The sequence below is a fragment of the Sciurus carolinensis genome, chromosome 11 (assembly GCF_902686445.1).
Source record: "Sciurus carolinensis chromosome 11, mSciCar1.2, whole genome shotgun sequence".
NCBI lineage: Eukaryota > Metazoa > Chordata > Mammalia > Rodentia > Sciuridae > Sciurus > Sciurus carolinensis.
The window spans coordinates 58870705-58889196 of record NC_062223.1 but is presented as its reverse complement, the minus strand read 5'-3'; the positions used below and the strand labels follow the sequence as shown (position 1 = coordinate 58889196).

Sequence of the window (18492 nt, the reverse complement as noted above, 5' to 3'; positions counted from 1 at the left end):
CAAAAACTTTCCACTGTTAATAGCTAACATTAGAGTTCTTGGAAAGGGTAACTTCTATAGAAACTTAATGACTTATTCTTTCAGGGAAATTAAAACTAAACAGAGCATGGTACCCTCTACCTTGCTGGGAACTGTTTTTTTTTTTTTTTTTTTTTTTTTTTTTTTAAATTTAAGCTATCATACAATAAGAACATTTTTCTTGAATAAGATCCTTAATTATACTCTTGAATATTTTTTACTTAACATTTCCTTGTATTAACCATGAAATGATATAATCAATATCAAAGAAAAAACATACAAAAAGATTCTGTGAACAATGAAGATTCAGATTCAGCTTCAGAACACTTGGTGTTAGGGCTGGACCCTGGCACAGAATTAATATTCTTTTTTTTTTTTTTTTTCTTTTGTGGTACTAGGGACTGAACCCAGGGGTGCTATGTCACTGAGTTAAATTCCTAGCAACTTTTTATTTTTTATTTTGAAAAAGGGTCTTTCTAGTTTGCCAAAGCTGGCCTTAAATTTGTTATCCTCCTGCCTCAGCCTCCTGTCTTAATTTGTACTCTTAATTCCTCCAAGGCCATCTTTATAAAAGTAGTTTCAGAAAGAAATTATTGAATAATGTGTCACTGGGAACACATTACCCAGTATAAGCTCAGATTCTGACATAGTTCTAGTGATGGTAGATCCAAAATCTGAGTCCTAGATTTTTAATCGTGATTCTTCCTGAATCACCTTCAAGTAATTCCTGTGTTCTAGGGTTCAGAATGGATACCTGGTCATGAGTCAAAACTTCAAGAACTATAATGAATACCTTTTCATACCATCAACAGTGTGCCAGGTACTGGTCTAAGAGCTTTCTACACAGTTACTCATTTACTCCCAATCCACAATACAGAATGGGCAATATCACCCCTCATTTTATAGATGAGAAATCTGAGGTCCAGAGAAGTTAAGTAAGTTGCTTCAAGTGTATAAGACTGGTAAGGAGAGGAGTCACAATTCAAGCCCAGATAGTCTGGTTTCAGATACTAATAAACAACGCTATAGTTAAAAATAGTCCTAACACCCTCATCATGATGAGGTACCTGATAGTTTTTTTTCCATATTAAAAATCAGTGAGCAGTTCATTTATACTTTACAATCTAGCTCCTAACTATTTTGCTTGAATTCTTTTTCTTTTTCCTCCTAGTTAACTTTAATTTTTTTTTTATTTAGTTAGTACTAGATATTGAATCCATGGGGTGCTTACCACTGAGGCCACAATTCCCATCTCTTTTTTATTTTTTTATTTTGCAACATGGTCTCAATAGTGCTTAGGTCTCACTAAATCGCTGAGTCTGGCCTCAAATTTTATAATCCCTCCTGTTTCCAGCCTCCTAGTCACTGGGATTATGGTCATTGCAGCACCCCATCTGGCTGATTCCTCTACTTTAAGTAACAGAAATGTCCTCACCTTCATGGTTGACATATGAGTAAAACAAAAGTAGTTGGTGTCTAATATGATTCAAAAGGACAAGAAAGGTCTCCTGCTGCATCACATTTTCCATTAAGATCCCAAGCCTTTTAATCTCTTCCTTTTGAGTTTAGAAGGCAGTATATTTAAATATTCTTTACATAACCCTTTGGCTCAAACTCTACTTATCTATAGTCATTATGCAAAACATTTTTCATTTTCCTAATGTTGGCTTTTGCTCAAATTCTTTCCATCTGGAATATTTCTCACTGCATTTACCACATGTTTGATATGTTTCTGTGTAACTATTACATCAACCACTTGCTATTAGCTCTGTAAGAACTGAGTTGTCTGTGTTTTATTTTTCCATCTCTAAGATCTAGCCACTTAGCAATTGGAACAATTTCCTCAACCTCTCTGTCCAAATCTCCCAGTCTATGAAGACCTGGTACAATCTCAGTCTTATTAAGCCTAAAGTAATTCTCTCCACTTAACTCCAAAGATCTTTACTGTCTGGACAGTTCTCTTGGCAATTAATCATATAGTGCCTCTTTATTCTTATTATTAATTACTATTTTTGTGTTATGTATTCATCTAAACTTTAAGCTGCTTTTGACCATTTAGTCTTCCATTTCTGTCAATTCCCTGCAGCAGTTCTCACATGCTAGACTTGGTGCTTCTCAAGAACCTGGAGAGCTTAATAAAAATGCAGATTATCTCATGTTCTAAAGATCTCATTTAAATAGGTAATGGGAGCTTCCAGGAATGCAATCTTCCTTATGAGTCTAATAGACAGCCAGTTTTTGGTAAACTGCCCCATAGGCAACAAATTCTTTACCCTTAGAAAGCAGTCAAGATTTTTATCTGACTCCTAGAAGTCTTTCTTAGAAGTTGATGATTTAATAATGGGAAGAAGATCATTAAGGGGAAACTTAAGCATGATTATATAGACCTATGATATAAATTACAAGGTTAAGGATCATAATAAAATATAATTTAACAAAAATTAATTCTATAAACCCCCTACTAAAAGCACAGATAATTGTACTAGGTCCTAAGAAACAAAAGTGAATGAGATATTATCTCTTGTTAACCTATATATAGTATAATATAGTAGAAGGGTTAGAATTGAGGAATTCCAAATGAGACTTACTGGTTCAAATCCAACTTTACCTCTTATCAGCATAGTTATTAGTTTCCTCCTGTGTCAAGGGCCCAGTTGGCACCTGTATTACCAGGACACAAGTTTCTCACTTCTTTTCTGCCTCTACATGTATCCCAGAAAAAAGAAAAAAGAAATGAAAAAAAAAAAAAACTATATCCTTCTAAACCATTCATTCCCAAGGTCTAGCACCTAGACCAGAGACTGGGGCTGGTCACAGTTATATCAAGAGATACTCAAATCTGTTATCAAGTAATAGACCAATAAGTAATATTTCATGTTCTGATTATGAAGATGATATTGTGATGAATGAAATGAGTTGATTTTAAAGCATTGATTTATCTTATTTAAAATCATGAAAAACTGGGCAACTGTTTCAATAATGATGTCTAAATGTGGAGACTTGTTGAAGTAGTCTGGTCAGTATATCATTCTACATATACTAGAAACAGTACAAGTATTTTCATTTATCTGGCATATTGTTAAACCATTCTAACTGTACTGAAAATGATGGACGATGGTCCTTTCCAAGTTTTTTTCTCAGTATTCAGGATTGAACCCAGAGGTGCTCTACCACTGAGATACATCCCCAGTACTTTTCTATTTTTTATTTTGAGACAGGATCTGACTAAGTTGCTGGCCTGAAACTTGTGACCTTTCTGCTTAAGCCTCACAAGCCACTGGAATTATGAGTGTGTGTTGCTGCACCTGACCAAATTGTTTTTTAATGACTCAAAAATTTAGCTTTTTTTTTTTTTTTTTTAGTGGTACTGGGGATCAAACTCAGGGCCTTGTGCTTGCGAGGCAAGCACTCTACCAGCTGAGCTGTCTCCCCAGCCCATGACTCAAAAATTTAGAAACGTGTGTACTCTTATACTGATGATGATAACAACCCTTAATCTAGAAAATTGTGCTAAGATGGTAACTATTAAAAACCCCAGTGCCTGGCATGGTGGCGTGCCTGTAATCCCTGTGGCACTGGAGGCTGAGGCAGGAGGATCATGAGTTCAAAGCAAAAGTGAGGCATTAAGCAACTCAGTGAGACCCTGTCTCTAAATAAAATAAAAAATAGGGTTGGGTTTGTGGTTCAGTGGTCAAGTGCCCCTGAGTTCAGTTCAATTCCCATACCCCACTCCAAAAAAAAAAATCCCAGACTGGGTGCAGATGGACATGCCTATAATCCCAGTGGCTTGGGAGGCTGAGGCACAAGGATTGTGGGTTCAAAGCCAGCCTCAGCAACTTAGTAGGGCTCTAAGCAACTTAGCAAGACCCTGTCTCTAAATAAAATATAAAACAAGCAGGAGATGTGACTCAGGGATTAAGTGCCCTTGGGTTCAATCCTTAGTACAAAAAAAAGAAATCCCCCTTTGTTGGTGGGATGGAACCCTCAAAGAATGAATCCATAGTAGTTTTAGGCAATTAGGCAATTTATTGTGTTCAATGAATGGAGGGGATATATTTATATACATATTTTTTTTCCTGGTGAAATGGGAGGATTTTATAGCTGTTAAACAAGGATACTGTTATTTAAAATAAAGTAGGAAATCACTGCTCAATTGAGTGACTTTAATTATTATTGCCACAGTGAGCTGAGTTTTGAATTCTTCCATAAGAATGCTAGGACTTTCCAAGAATTAATCATATGTGGGAAACCAAGGGCCTGAACCACGTATTTTATGCCATGTATATATCTTTTTTTTTTTTAATACTCAGAGGTACTTAACCACTGAGCTACACCCCAGCCTTTTAAATAAAATTTTTCAAGTAAAAATATTTTAATTTTAACATTTTATTTATTTAGATAAAAATAATTAAAAAAATCTTTTTGAGACTGGGTCTCACTAAGTTGTTAAGGCTGACCTCAAACTTATACTCTTCCTGCATCAGTTCCCAGGTTGCTGGAATTACAAGTGTGCACCATTGTACCCAACTACGTGCTGATATTTTCTATTCCATTTCAGTTGGTTTTTATAAAATGCTAATCATAATACAGTATGCTGATTGCACAGCTGGTTGTGTCACTACTCACAGTAGTGCTTTTAATGAGTATAAGAACTACTTGAGGGGCTGGGGTTGTGGCTCAATGATAGAGTGCTTGCCTGGCATATATGAGACACTGGGTTCGATTCTCAGCACCACATATAAACAATAAATAAAATAAAGACCCATCAACAACTTAAAAAAAAAAAAAGAAATACTTGAGATAAATGTTTAAAATGTTGATTCCCAGGTCTTCCCCTCTAGAAATTCAGGTTCCATAGACCTGACGTAGAAGTCAGGAATCTAGAATTCTAACAAGCATCTCAGGTGATTTGACAGAAGTGATCAATCTATAAACAATGTCTTAAGAACTATTGTCTATTGAACAAATTTTATTTTGCTCTAATGTCAGTGATAACTTAAGTTTTTGATTTACAACCATTTTCCCGTATGTGTACACAAACATATCTGAGTACACATTTATACTTGCATAGGCACAGACTATTTCTGGCATGACTCATAAGATGTTGGTAATAAATGGAATTTGAAACTCTAGCTTGACCTTTTACCAACTGTATAACCTAAGCCACACTCTGTTTTAATTCTTTCATCTATAAAACGGAATAAGAGAAGTAATGGATTTTGAATATATGTAAAGCATGTAACATATATTTACTGATTTCCTTAAAAAAAAGGTAGCTATTATTAGTAAAGGATAAGAGATAACAATGACACACCAGGAAATGGCATGATCAAAATAATATCATAGACCAGTTACTCCATTACCTATGTTTAAAACAGTAAATTGTAATAAAGAGAAAGAAAACAGGAACCTTCTTATACTCTTGGTGAGAGTGTAAATTTGTACAACCTCTTTGAGGAGAATATTATAAAATTTAAAAATATATACTGTTTGACCCAGTAATTCTACTTTATCCTACCAGTAATACTTTAAAAAGTACACAAAAATTTGTTTTTCAAGGCCTTCTGTAGAATTATTTGTAATCAGAAAACAAAACAAAACAACAAAAACTCAGATGACTTAAATGTCTATAAATATTGAACTGGTTAAAGAACATACAGTCTTCTATATAATGGAATAGCATGAAAGTGTTTGAAAGTGTTAAAAAATATTCAAAGAAACACACAGAACTATTTAGGTCTATATGTGTTGTTTATATTTTCAAAATTATACCATTAATTTCTTTGTAAGTTAAATACAGAATTGCCATGCAATCCAGCAATTCCACTTTGGAGTATATGCCCAAAAGAACTGAAATAGGTTTTAAAATAGTGCACATGACTGTTCATAGAAGCACTGTTCACAATAGTGAAAACATACGACTCAAATGTACACCTCCTGATAACACTGATATGAACATTATCGGCCATAAAAAGGAATGATGTGCAGACACATGTTCCAGTATGGAAGAACCCCAAAAACATGCTAAGTGAAAAAAGCCGCACAAAAAAGACTGTGATCCATTTATAGTTGGTTCTCCATGTCCATGGTTTCTACATTGTGGATTAAACCAAACATAGATCAAAAATATTTTGAAAAAGTTCCCCAGCACTGCCAAAGAAATTATCTTTAAAAAATTATACTGAACATGTTCAGCCTTTTTTTCCTTCTCATTATTCTCTAAACAGTTCAGTACAATTAGGACTGTGAATGTAACTCATAGTAGAGTGCACCTGATTTAATCCCTAGTAACACACACACACAAAATACAAGATGTGTATAGTGTGTATACACAAATACTATGCCATTTTACATCATAAACTTGAACATCTGCACATTTGGGTATCTGTGGGGGTCCTAGAACCAATTCCCTGTGGATACCAAGGGACAACTGTATCTAAATATCCAGAAAAGGCAAGTTCATAGTGAAAGCAGATTAGTAGTTGCCAGGGGCTGAAGGAGGGGAAATAGGGAGCAATTACTTAATATGTTCTACAGAATTTCCTTTTAGGGGTGATGAAAATGTTCTAGAAATTAGATAGTGGTGATAGTTGCACAATGTTGTGAATGTACTGAATATACATTATGAATTAGCGTTAAGAGTCACTACTGGTAATTTTATGTTATGTATATTTTAGCACAATAAAAAGGTATTTAAATATATAAATACACACACACACATACACACACACACATGATTATGTGCAAATAGAGCAGCCAGATTCCACAGTCTTATTCCTAAAACAGCTATTCTTTCCAGTTTCTAAGTGTATTTCCTGATTTGGTTCATGCATACATGAGCATAACTATTTGTGTGTGTATGTTTGTATTTGCATGATCATATGTAATCCCTCTCCAAAACATTATAGTAGCTATTTGAAAAAGCTAAATGAAGCAAAGCACAACTAGTGGATGATCAGTCACTTGTAATCATCTATGAATGTCATGGTGGAGTGTTAATAAAATTTCCAAATGAGCTTTAATTCCCCAAATTATTAATGTACTTCTCCATATATTTTTGGGATGTCAGTTACCATTACATTTAAAATTGCTTCATGTATTAGTAATTAAGTTGTCATCAAAAGTGTGCAACCAGAATCAATTAATAAAACATGAAAATTGCTCCAAGATTATGTATACTCATTCAACATTCAACAGATAATTACTGAGTCCCCACTTGGTGGCATGCACCATGAATTATCCATCTATTCCAATGCTTCCGTGCTTTCAATTATCTGAGGGAACATTTATTGATGGTTAATGAGACACAGAAATAAATAATTTCCTCAAGTCCTAAATGGCGTCATAACCTCTAGGGTCCATGTACTGAACAGTCTCCTAAAATGATTTGGAAGAATTAAGAGGTCTCTTAAGAACTTCACTCCCTGGAAATGACAGGCACAAGAGAATACCCTGTTCCCCAAAGGATTCTCTATAAGAGGCCTACAAAAGGATCATTAAAGCAACTACAGTACTTTTTCCAGAGAAGCAAAGTGAACTCATTGTCTCCTACAGGGCTCTTACAGGTTTACAAACTATAACACCCAATTTTTAGAACTGATAAGAACAATGATTTCAATTTTTCTGACCACTGTTCTTAGTACATTCAGGCTCATGAGATTGTGTTTTTATACATTATTTGAAAAACATGGTCAAGAAATACAGGGGACCCAAGTAAAGGCAAAAGAAAGCCAAACAACTATAGTATGTACAATCTGATTGTATCTATAAACTGGTAGAAACATTTTAGAAAATATTTCTTTAAATGACTTTTTTTTTTTTTCTTTCTTGATATGGGGATTGAACCCAGGGGCGCTTAACCACTGAGTTGCATCTCCAGCTCTCTTTTAATATTTTACTTAGAGACAGGGTCTTGCATAGTTGCTTAGGACCTTGCTAAGTTGCTGAGGCTGGCTCTGAACTCAAGATCCTCCTGCCTCAGCCTCCAGAGCAGCTGGGATTACAGGTGTGTGCCACTGTGCCCGTCTTTCTCTCTTTCTTTCTCGTCTTTCTTAAATCATGAATCCCTGATAGTGAAATATTTTCCGGCCTACACTCGCAAATATAGTATTTATCTACCTAAATCTATCTACTAATTTATAATGTACATTATGAAATAGACTCAGTTTTAAAAAAATTTTTTTAGTTGTCTATGGACCTTTATTTTATTTATTTATATGTGGTGCTAATAATCGTACCCAGTGCCTCACACATATTAGGCAGGCACTCTACCACTGAGGTACAAGCCCAGCCCCTCAATTTTTTAAAATCTAAAATGCGAGACGTTCCTGGGCACAGTAGTACGTGCCAGTAATCCCAGTGACTTAGGAGTCTAAGGCAGGAGGATTACAAGTTCAAAGCCAGCCTCAGCAACTAGTGAGGCCGTAAGCAATTTAACAAGACCCTATGTAAAAGTTTTAAAAAAGGGCTAGGGATATGGCTCAGTGCTTAACTGCCCCTGAGTTCAATCCCTGGTACCAAAAAAAAAAAAAAAAAAAAAAAAAGAAAGAAAGAAAAGAAAAAAAATGTAAAGTATGAGAGGTCAGGTATTTTCCAGCTACTCAGGAGGCTGAGGCAGTGCTTCAGCTCAGGGGTTGTAGATTAGCCTGGATAACACAGATGTCCATTTCATAGGGGAAAAAAAAAAAAACTTTTAAAATTTTTATTTATTTTTGAAGGACTAGAGATTAATCTCAGGGCTTCATGCATGCTAGGTAAACATTTTACCCCTGAGCTATATCCTCAGCCTCCAAAATAACTTTTTGAATATTTAAATTTTATTTGACACAGAAACCCTTTTTGTTTTTATTAAAACTTATTTTAAGAATGTTTTAGTGAAAGCAATATGATCGAGTTTTTTTTCTTAATCTTGGCTTACCACTTTGTTATATACCAAGAAATATTATTCCCACTTCACAGATGAGAAAACTGAATTTTGAGAGATTATATAATCTGACAAACATCAGAGCTATAATGTAGCACAGCTAGGATTCAAACCACTGTCTAACCAATATATTCTGAGAAACAAAGCAACCAGAAAAAACAAATTTATGTAGAAATATAAGTCAAAGAATAAATTCTTCTGAACAATCTGAATGAATCTATTTGTTCATTTGACTCTGTTAACATAATCATTTATAATGTGTATGATTTTGTAGAAGTTACTTATTTGAATCTTTCCCAGTGTATAAAACTGAGGTAGGATAGAAGGAATAAGAAATAGGTAAAAAAGAGGCATAAAGGTAGAACAAGGAAATAAGATTTTAATTCAAAAATTCCACATACTTTTCCAGGCCTGTCACTCCCCAAGCCAGTCTCCCTTTCACACCTATTACTCCCAGATTCCTGAGAAATCTGTAAATCTACCTGTGCACTGTTAATTAAACCCCCACTAAATAGAATAAGGAGCGAGAGAGAGCAGAGTGGGGAGGCAAAGGGAAGAGAAGAGGAGAGGAGGGAAGTGGGGATATAATATCTTGAAGAACTCATAATTTAGGGGACTTTGTAGTACTATTGATCAGATAATGAAGACCACATCAGCCTAAGAATCCTGAGACAAATCAGACCACCAGAAACTGTCTTGAGATCACTGGACTGATAGCAGTCCGTACTCACACCTCACCAAGTTTCCTTAAAAAGGAACACCAAAACTGCATCTCTCTCTCTTAAAATGGCCTGCATTCTCCCTTGAAAGCATCTGCCTTGCTTTACCTCCACAAGTGTCTTTCTCTTGAGACTGCCCTCATTCTCCCTTAATTATGTATCTACTTTCCTAAATAAACTTCTCTTTATGCCTGGCTGGCATGTACTCTAATTCTTTTCCATTACATATGCCAAAAACCCCATTGGTCCGGAGTCAGGTTCCCCTTTCTCTCCATGAACTCCTTGGCCCCTTTTTCAGAGACACTTCTTGTGACAAAATGAGGGCTTGTACTAGGTAATCCTCAAGGTATTTTTCAGCATCAAAATGGTAGAACTCAAGCCAGGTGTGGTGGCACCTGTAATCACAGCTACTCAGGAGGCTGAGGCAAGAGGATCACAAGTTCAATGACATTTAGGCAGATCCTTTCTCAAAAATGGAAAGGACCAGAGATATAGCTCAGTGCTTTCCTAGCATGTCAGAGGCCTTGAGTTAAATCCCCAATGCCAATTCCAAGACTCAAATATAAGAGCAAATAAAGCAAACATCTTTAGGCAGAATAATTAAACCTTTGCTGATCTCCACATAGGCAGGTTGAAGATGTCAAGGTCCATGGTTTCCTCCTTTAGTTCCTTCTGAGAGATCTAAAGGACCAGCCTGTCTGCAATGCCCCTGTAAAGTACAGTAAGAAAGGGAATAGCATTACATTGGACATGGGCCATTACTCAATTTAATTAAGAAGTGAGATTTTTGTGTCATCTTAAGAAGGGTAGGTAAAGCCAGCATTGGTGGCACACGCCTGTAATCACCAGTGGCTCAGAAGGCTGAGGCAGGAGGATTGCAAGTGTGAAGCCAACCTCAGCCACTCAGTGAGACCCACTTTCAACATAAAAATAAAAAAGGGCCGGGGATATGTCCAGAAAAAAAAAAAAAAAAGATAACTAGCACAATTGCAATAAAAGTGACATGAAATCAAGAAGTTATTATGGACTTGAATAATGTGCTCCCTTGGACTTAACTCTTGAAAACCAAGATCTAAAAGAAGTAAATTCAGAAACCATATAGATTGCAGGAGTTTTTTGATGGGATGAGTAATAAAGATTTCTTGGTACACTCAGCAAGTTTGCTCTTGTTTCCTGAGTTTTACATTTTCATTGTAATATCATTAATTTCAATTCTGAAACAGTTTAGGTTTTGGGGTCTATTTTAGCACTTCATTCTTAGCATGAAAGTCAAAACTAATGCCAGCTTTCTCTTAAAAAAAAAAAAAAAAAGGGCAGCTCAGGAGTCTGAGGCAAGAGGATCACAAGTTCAAAGCCAGCCCTAGCTACTTAGCAAGGCCCTAAACAACTTAGCAGCTTAGCAGACTCCCTCTCTAAATCAAAAATAGTTTTAAAAAAAGGGCTAGGGATGTGGTTCAGTGATTGAGCACTCTGGGTTCAATCACCTGTACCAAAAAGAAAAAAAAATCTGTAATAGCCATAAATCTAAAGTCAAATTCTGCTATTAGGTGGTACCCTCCTGTATGGTTAATTTGAATTGTCAATGTGACTGAATTAAGGGATGCTGATGATTAAGAGGCCTCTGGGTGTGTCATGAGGGCATGTCTGGGAATGACTGGAATGTGGGATAGTGAACTGAAGTGTAGCCCCTCCCTAAGCGTGGGCAGCACTGCCCAACAGGATGGAATAAAAGCTGGAAGAACAAGGAAGCGGATACAGATGCAAACTCGACTCTTGAACAGGTTCTTGATCGCTGCTTTGATCCTTTGAGGATATTGGACTCTTGCTTCTTCACTCTTCCAAAGCTGACGCTGCCAGTGTTCCCCAGGTGGTTTCCAGAAGACTTGGTCTCAGACTAGTGTAGCACTGTTGATCTTTCTGGTTCTGGGGCTTCTTCATTTTGGACTGCGCAGCTACTGGTTCTTCCAGCTCTCCAGCTGCAGAGCCATTTTGGACTATCCAGCTTCTGGTTGTGTAAGCCAATCTAATAGATCCCCTTTTATAATCCCACTTGTGTTGATTTCTGTTCCTCTAGAGAACCCTAACACACCTCCCCAGAGAGCTCACAGAATACTCCACTTGCCTAATAAGGGCTTCCTGGATGGCATGGAATAACAGCATGGAAACTCTAAGAGTCAGTTTATCTTTCTGGAAGGGCTTTCTCCAAAGTAGTAGGAAACCTAAGAGTTCATGGGGCAAAAATATCCAGAGATCTACCAGACAATCAGGCAAACAAACTTAATGGTTAAGCAAACAACTCCATTATTTATATGTGAGCTATGTAACACTGGGACAGTCACTGAACTGTCTTACTGTATGTAGTTGTAAGATTGATTATATGACACGGGACTGAGCTTCTTAGGCGTTAATGGATCACCATTTAATGGATCAGTGAAGTATATGGATAACCAGGGTTTTTTTTAATGCAGAATTAGAAGTAAAATTATGCATTTCTAACAAAATCTTAGGAAATGCCCATATTACTAGTCTGAAAGCCATATTTTGAGCAGTAAGAATCTAAAATACAGGTTCTTTTTTTTTTTATTGTAAACAAATGGGATACATGTTGTTTCTCTGTTTGTACATGGCGTAAAGGCATACCATTGTGTAATCATAAATTTACATAGGGTAATGTTGTTTGATTCATTCTGCCAAAAAATATGGAACGCTTCACGAATTTGCGTGTCATCCTTGCGCAGGGGCCATGCTAATCTTCTCTGTATCGTTCCAATTTTAGTATATGTGCTGCCGAAGCGAGCACTAAAATACAGGTTCTGATATATAGATTACCTGTTCTCAAATCCTGGTGGCACCATTTATTAACAGTGTGCCTTGGTTTTTCAGTTGTAAAATGGTGAAAACAATACCACCTAAGCAATAGGGTCATTGTAAAAATGAGTCAAGTGTTTAGACAAGTGCCTGGCATCTAGTAAGCATTTAGTAAAGATTAGTTACTGCTATTACTATCATGACTACTACTGCTGCCACTATTAGACTGCTATTATTGGTATATTATTTAAATATTATACTTTGTATCAAAATACCAATGTTTAAAAAAGAAAAAGAGAATAATTTTTCACCTAGACAGTCAGCAGACAAATGACAGTGAGATTCTTTTAAGGGTTAAGGAAACATGACTTTAAAAAGGTGTTGAACTGTGTTTAACAAAAACATCAAATTATTACCAAAAAAAATTAATTAATTTGTTGTAATCCCAGCCACTAGGGGGGCTGAAATAGGAGGTTAAAAGTTCAAGGCCATCCTCAGCAACTTAGAAAGGACCTAATCAGCTTAGCAAGACCCTGTCTTAAAATAAATAAAAAACAGAAAGGGCTGGGGATGTTGCTCAGTGGTAAAGTACTCCTGGGTTTAATCCCAGTAGCTCTCTGACTGCCACTGTCCCCCACCCCCAAGTTAATAAACTCAACACCATTAGGGATGTCAAAAGGCAGGTTGACATATGCATTATTCTTAGCAGCATAAATTAGTTCTGCCTTTCTGAAGAGTAATCTACTAATATATGAGTGCCATAAAACAATCCATACCCTCTGACTCACTGGTATTATTTTTGAGATGATGTATAACACACAAAAGAAAGAAAGAAAATAAGCAACTTACAAAGTAATGTGTATAGAAGTATTTTATTTAGTAACAAAAGAAGTTAAAACAACTCAAATTCCAATTAACAGTATACTCAGATGCCAAAATTTAGCCTATACTATTCTAAGCAGTCAGCTTTAAAATTTTTCTAGTTCCCTGGATATAATTAATTATTGGCTGAAGTGGAACCTACCTTCAAGATATATGTGAGTCTTAAATGGAAAAGGAAGAATTTAGATATCAAAACAATCAAATTTTAATAGAAAAACTGTACAGGAAAGAAAAATAGTCACCAAATAACATACAGTGACAGCTATTTTCTAGACTACATCTCTCAAATGATAAGATATGTTGTCACCATGATACTGGGCCCTGGAAGAAGGCAGGCAGTTATTTTACTTCACTGGGAGTTAAAATTTTATGTAAAAAATTAGAAAAGACTTAGAAAAAAGAAATAAAGAACAAGAAAATAAATAATCATAAACTAATGTAAAGTATTAACTCAGAAAGAATGATCCTAAAAGAAGGTAATTATATAAGAACAGCACTCCTTTTTAAAAAAATGCTAAGTTTATAAACAACCAAAAATTAAATATAATATTAAATAAGAGTTTAATTAAAACACCATGACTCAAGAAAACACAAAGAATTTGTGACTACGTTAGATGAACGTCATGTTGAGGCTTCCCTTAGATTAGGATGAACCCATTGTTCAAATTACTTTTTCAAAGCCTATCTGTGACTAATACTAGTTAAGAGGAAACGTGATTAATGAGAACTTTCAGCTATTTTTTGGTCACTTACAAAATATATTTTAAGGCAAAATGAGGTTTTCCTATATGAAAAAATGAAGTCATTATTTTTCAAAAATTTTTTAATTTTTTGTTGTGGTACAGGATTGAACTAAGGAGCATTTTACCACTGAGTTATACCCCAAGATTTTTATACCTCAAGATTTTAGACCTCTTATACCTCAAGATTTTTTATCTTGAGACAGGATCTCAATAAGTTGCTTAGGGCCTCACAAAGAGTTGCTGAGCTGGCCATGAACTTGTGATCCTCCTCCCTCTGCCTTTTCAGTTGCTCTGATTACAGGTGTGTGCAACTCTACCAAGCCAAACATTTATTTTTGAATGTTAATAAAACTGCTTAAAAATGTAGCACTATGATCGATGTATTTATAACCACTATACTTACATACCTTTGCTGAAATTGCTAGATGCAGGCAATACCCAACTCTCCATTTCCAACCACGGTAATTTTATTGACTGCTTTAGTCTCATGATTGTCCAACTCTTTGAATTATGTCTGAGATACCTATCAAGACAAGTGGATATTGAGAATGAAAAAAATCACCATCAAACTCACCCCCCACCCCCAGTACTGGGGATTGAACGTAGAGTATCCTGAAATTCACTAAATTGTCCAGGCTGGACTGGAACTTGCAATCCTGAGTCACTGGGATTACAGATGTGTACCACCATGCTCAGCTAACATCAAAAAATCTTTTTATCAGGCTGAGGTTGTGGCTCAGTGGTAGAGTGCTTGCCTGGCATGTGTGAGGCACTGGGTTCGATTCTTAGCACCACATATAAATAAATAAATAAATAAATAAATAAATAAAGGTCCATTGATAACTAAAAATAAAAATAAAAAAAAAGAAATAGTTCCTTTAAAAAAAAAAACAGGGCTGGGGATATAGCTCAGTTGGTAGAGTGCATGCCTTATAAGCACAAGGCCCTGGGTTCAAATCCCCAGCACTGCAAAAAACAACAACAACACAACAAAAAACTTTTTATTATCTTTTAAAAAAAATACTCCAACTTTAGCCACTCAGGAGGATGAAGCAGGAGGATCACAATTCAAAGTCAGCCTCAGCAACTAATAAGACCCCAAGCAACTTGGCAAGACCCGGTCTCAAAATAAAAATTAAAAAGGGCTAGGGATGTGGTTCAGTGGTAAAGTGCTTCTGACTTCAAGCCCTAGCATCAAACAAACAAAACAACCAAGAATCAAAAATTAAAAAAACACTAAACTTCAGTAACTCAGAAAACATGCTATTAGTACACAATAAGCATTTAAAAAAAATGAATGCAAGAAAGATAGGAGTCTTATAAAAATCAGATATAGTTTTCTTATAGAAGAAGGGTTATTAACTAGAAAGGTAAGAATGGATTTTCCCTTGTTTTGGGGTAATAGCTACAAGGGTGAATCAAACTGTCAAATTTTATCACATAACACATTTAAAGTATGTGCATTTCTAATGTAAATTCTACATTTACATTAAATTAGTAATATTTGTACTGACCCAAAAAGTCATATTAAATATTCTACTAAATAGAGGCTATCCTTTTAAAAAGCATCTTTCCAAATACTTAAAAATATAAGACTAAAAAAAGTACATTTCTGTAATTCTGAAAAAATATTGTGATTCTTACTGCTCTGGTCAACAATGCAAAGGTTTAGAAACCTACTAAATTTTTCCAAGCATTGAATATGTGGCTTTATTCTCATGAAAAACATTGAGAATTATAGATCTTCTGATCTAGTATCTGAATAAACCAAAAACTACATAGACACATAATGAAAAAGGTTTGGGGATGAGTAATATATATCAAGTGTTTTTGAATGAAACAATGACTAGTTTAACTGTTCATATAAGAGTATTTTTTTTTTGTTTTACATTTTAAGAAATAGTATGGAACTATGTGGTAGTACTTTATGATTGATGTAGAGGAATTTTTTTTAAGTTGACAATGAACCTTTATTTTAGTTATTTATATGTGGTGCTGAGAATTGAACCCAGTGCCTTGCACATGCCAGGCAGCTCTCTGCCACTGAGCCACAACCCCAGCCCGGAATTTTTGATTAAACTTAAAAATATACATATACATGTACATACATATTTAGAATAGCAGAGAGTAAAGGACATTAGTAAGAAATTATAAATGCATAACTTTTAAGGCAATCTGACAGAAATACAAAACCTTCAGTAATTTTTGCAATATAGGCTAGCATTTCTACCTGCCGTGCTTCATCAGATGCTGATAGAGAATACAGGGGAAGTTCCTCTTGAAACTTGGCAATCATTTCTTTAATTAGTCCAACAATGACAGACTTGGGCTGTAGAATACCACAAAGGTAAAAGTTACCCAAAAATTTGCTAAGTAATACTACCATTTCAACCTAAACATTGTCATAGAATTAGCCAAAAGGAAGTACAGTTGACCCTTGAGTAACCCGGAGTTAGGGGCCCCAACCCATGAACAGTTAAAAATTCGAGTATGACTTGACTCCCCTAAACTAACTACTTCCAGGCATGATGGTGCATGCCTTGAATCTCAGCTACTCATGAGGCTGAGGGAGGAGGATTACAAATTCAAGGACACCTGGGCAATTTAGGAATCTTAAAAAATATAAAAAATCTTAAAAAATAAAAGGACTGGGGATGTACTGAGTGGTACAGAGCTTGTCTAGCATGCATGAGGCCCTGGTTCAATTCTCACTACCACAAAAAAACCTTAACTATTAATAGCCTCCTGTTCACTGGAAGCCTACAATAACATAAAGTCAAGTAATGCATATTTTACACGCTATAGATATTATATACAATGAAAAATTATGTGAGAACCATGGGAGATCACTTTTTAACTGCAGTGCACAATTTACTAGAGAGAAAAACTGAGATTATTAGTGTAATACAGCATGTCAAAAATCAGATAACTGTAACATGACTGTAACCTTAATAGCACAAAGAGGGAGGCTACCTTATTACAAGTAATACACAAGGTACCACGGTTAACTTCATGCATAAGTTAAACTACATATTTATGTCTATTTATTGTTGTTACATACAAAGGGCACCATGTATGATCTGTATGGCACCATGTATGATCTGTGTTTGTGCATGTAAATAAGCTTTCACAAATTCTTAACTTCTTTTGTTTTTGTTTTTGTTTTTGAGATTGGGATTGAACCCAGGGGTACTTTACCAATGAGCTACATATCCAGCCCTTTATTTTTTTATTTTTATTTTGAGACAGGGTCTAAGTTGCTGAGGTTCTTAGCTAAGTTGCTCAGGCTGACCTTGAACTTGAAATCCTCCTGCTTTAGCCTCCTGAGTCACTGGGGATCACAGGCATATGTCACTTACTGCATACAGCTTGACAAAATTTAACTTTTTATAATAGATTGGGGTAAATTTAACATTAGTAAATGATAAAACAGATTATTATCTCTATATATTTTATGTATTCATGACAACTTTTTTCTCAACCTTTCAATATTTCTAGTCTATGGGGTTCATATACAAGTTTTTTCAAATTGTTCCAAGTTAAAAAAAGACAGTTCTGAGTGAACCCATACAGTTCAAACATGTGTTGTTCAAAGATCAGCTGTATTCAATCAGGCTTTCATTTCTCCAAAACTACTACAAATTATGTGATACTTTAAACTATTTTAATACTTTTAACTGAAAAATCAAAGTCTCTTTATCATGCAGTATCCTCCCCAGAGATCTCATGGAAAAATACTCCATGTGCTTGTAAATAAAAGGCAAAAAATGCTAAATCACAATTCTCAAAACAGAGGAAAATAGCATGAATATACATACTAAGCAGCAGAATACCTATGTTTGGGAACTATCTTTTTAAACTGTTTATTTTGAAATAATTTCAGACTACAGAAAAGTTGAAAAAATAGTACATATACTCTTCCTCCCACATTACTCAAATGTTAACATTTTATCTTACATACCTTTCCTATTATCTTTCTCTTTTTCTGACAGCAAATGAAAACAAAGTGCAGATGTGATATCTTCTTATCTCTCAAACCTTTAGAAGTGTATTTCTTAAAAGAAAAAAAAAAGACATTCTCTACATAGCCATTATCAAATCAGAAAATTAATTTGATACTGTTTTCTTTGAATTTAACTGTTTAAATAACCTTGCTGACATTCACTTAAACTGTTCTGAGCTTCAGCATCATCAGTAAGATAATATGAATAATAAATTCAAATGGCTGTTAGGAGATATAAAATGAGCAAATGAATAGAACTATAACCTAAGAGAGCAAAAATAGATGTTTACTATTATTATAAGGAATATTTAGTAGAATGCTCATTTTAAAAGTGCTTAATTTCTCAGAAACTGAGTTTCGCTATTTAAACGTGCAAAACTGTCCAGTATAAGAAAA

At 35.1% G+C, this 18492-nt stretch overlaps 2 protein-coding genes and 1 non-coding gene across 11 annotated transcripts in view; 1 reads left to right on the top strand and 2 right to left on the bottom strand.

Annotated features, from left to right (window-relative positions):
- The window catches only part of Misfa (mitochondrial sheath formation associated), a 104674-nt gene that overhangs the window by 18496 nt on the left and 67686 nt on the right, over positions 1-18492 (top strand). The gene's annotated exons all lie outside the window — the stretch shown is intronic.
- The window catches only part of Uevld (UEV and lactate/malate dehyrogenase domains), a 59945-nt gene that overhangs the window by 16803 nt on the left and 24650 nt on the right, over positions 1-18492 (bottom strand). Inside the window, 4 exon segments of the mRNA XM_053743277.1 lie at positions 10267-10284; positions 10287-10369; positions 14501-14616; positions 16282-16422. Coding sequence (XP_053599252.1) covers positions 10267-10284; positions 10287-10369; positions 14501-14616; positions 16282-16422 — 358 coding nt within the window.
- Positions 12354-12460, bottom strand: LOC124960860 (U6 spliceosomal RNA). Its single transcript, XR_007104180.1, has one exon. It is a non-coding gene; the product is annotated as a U6 spliceosomal RNA (small nuclear RNA).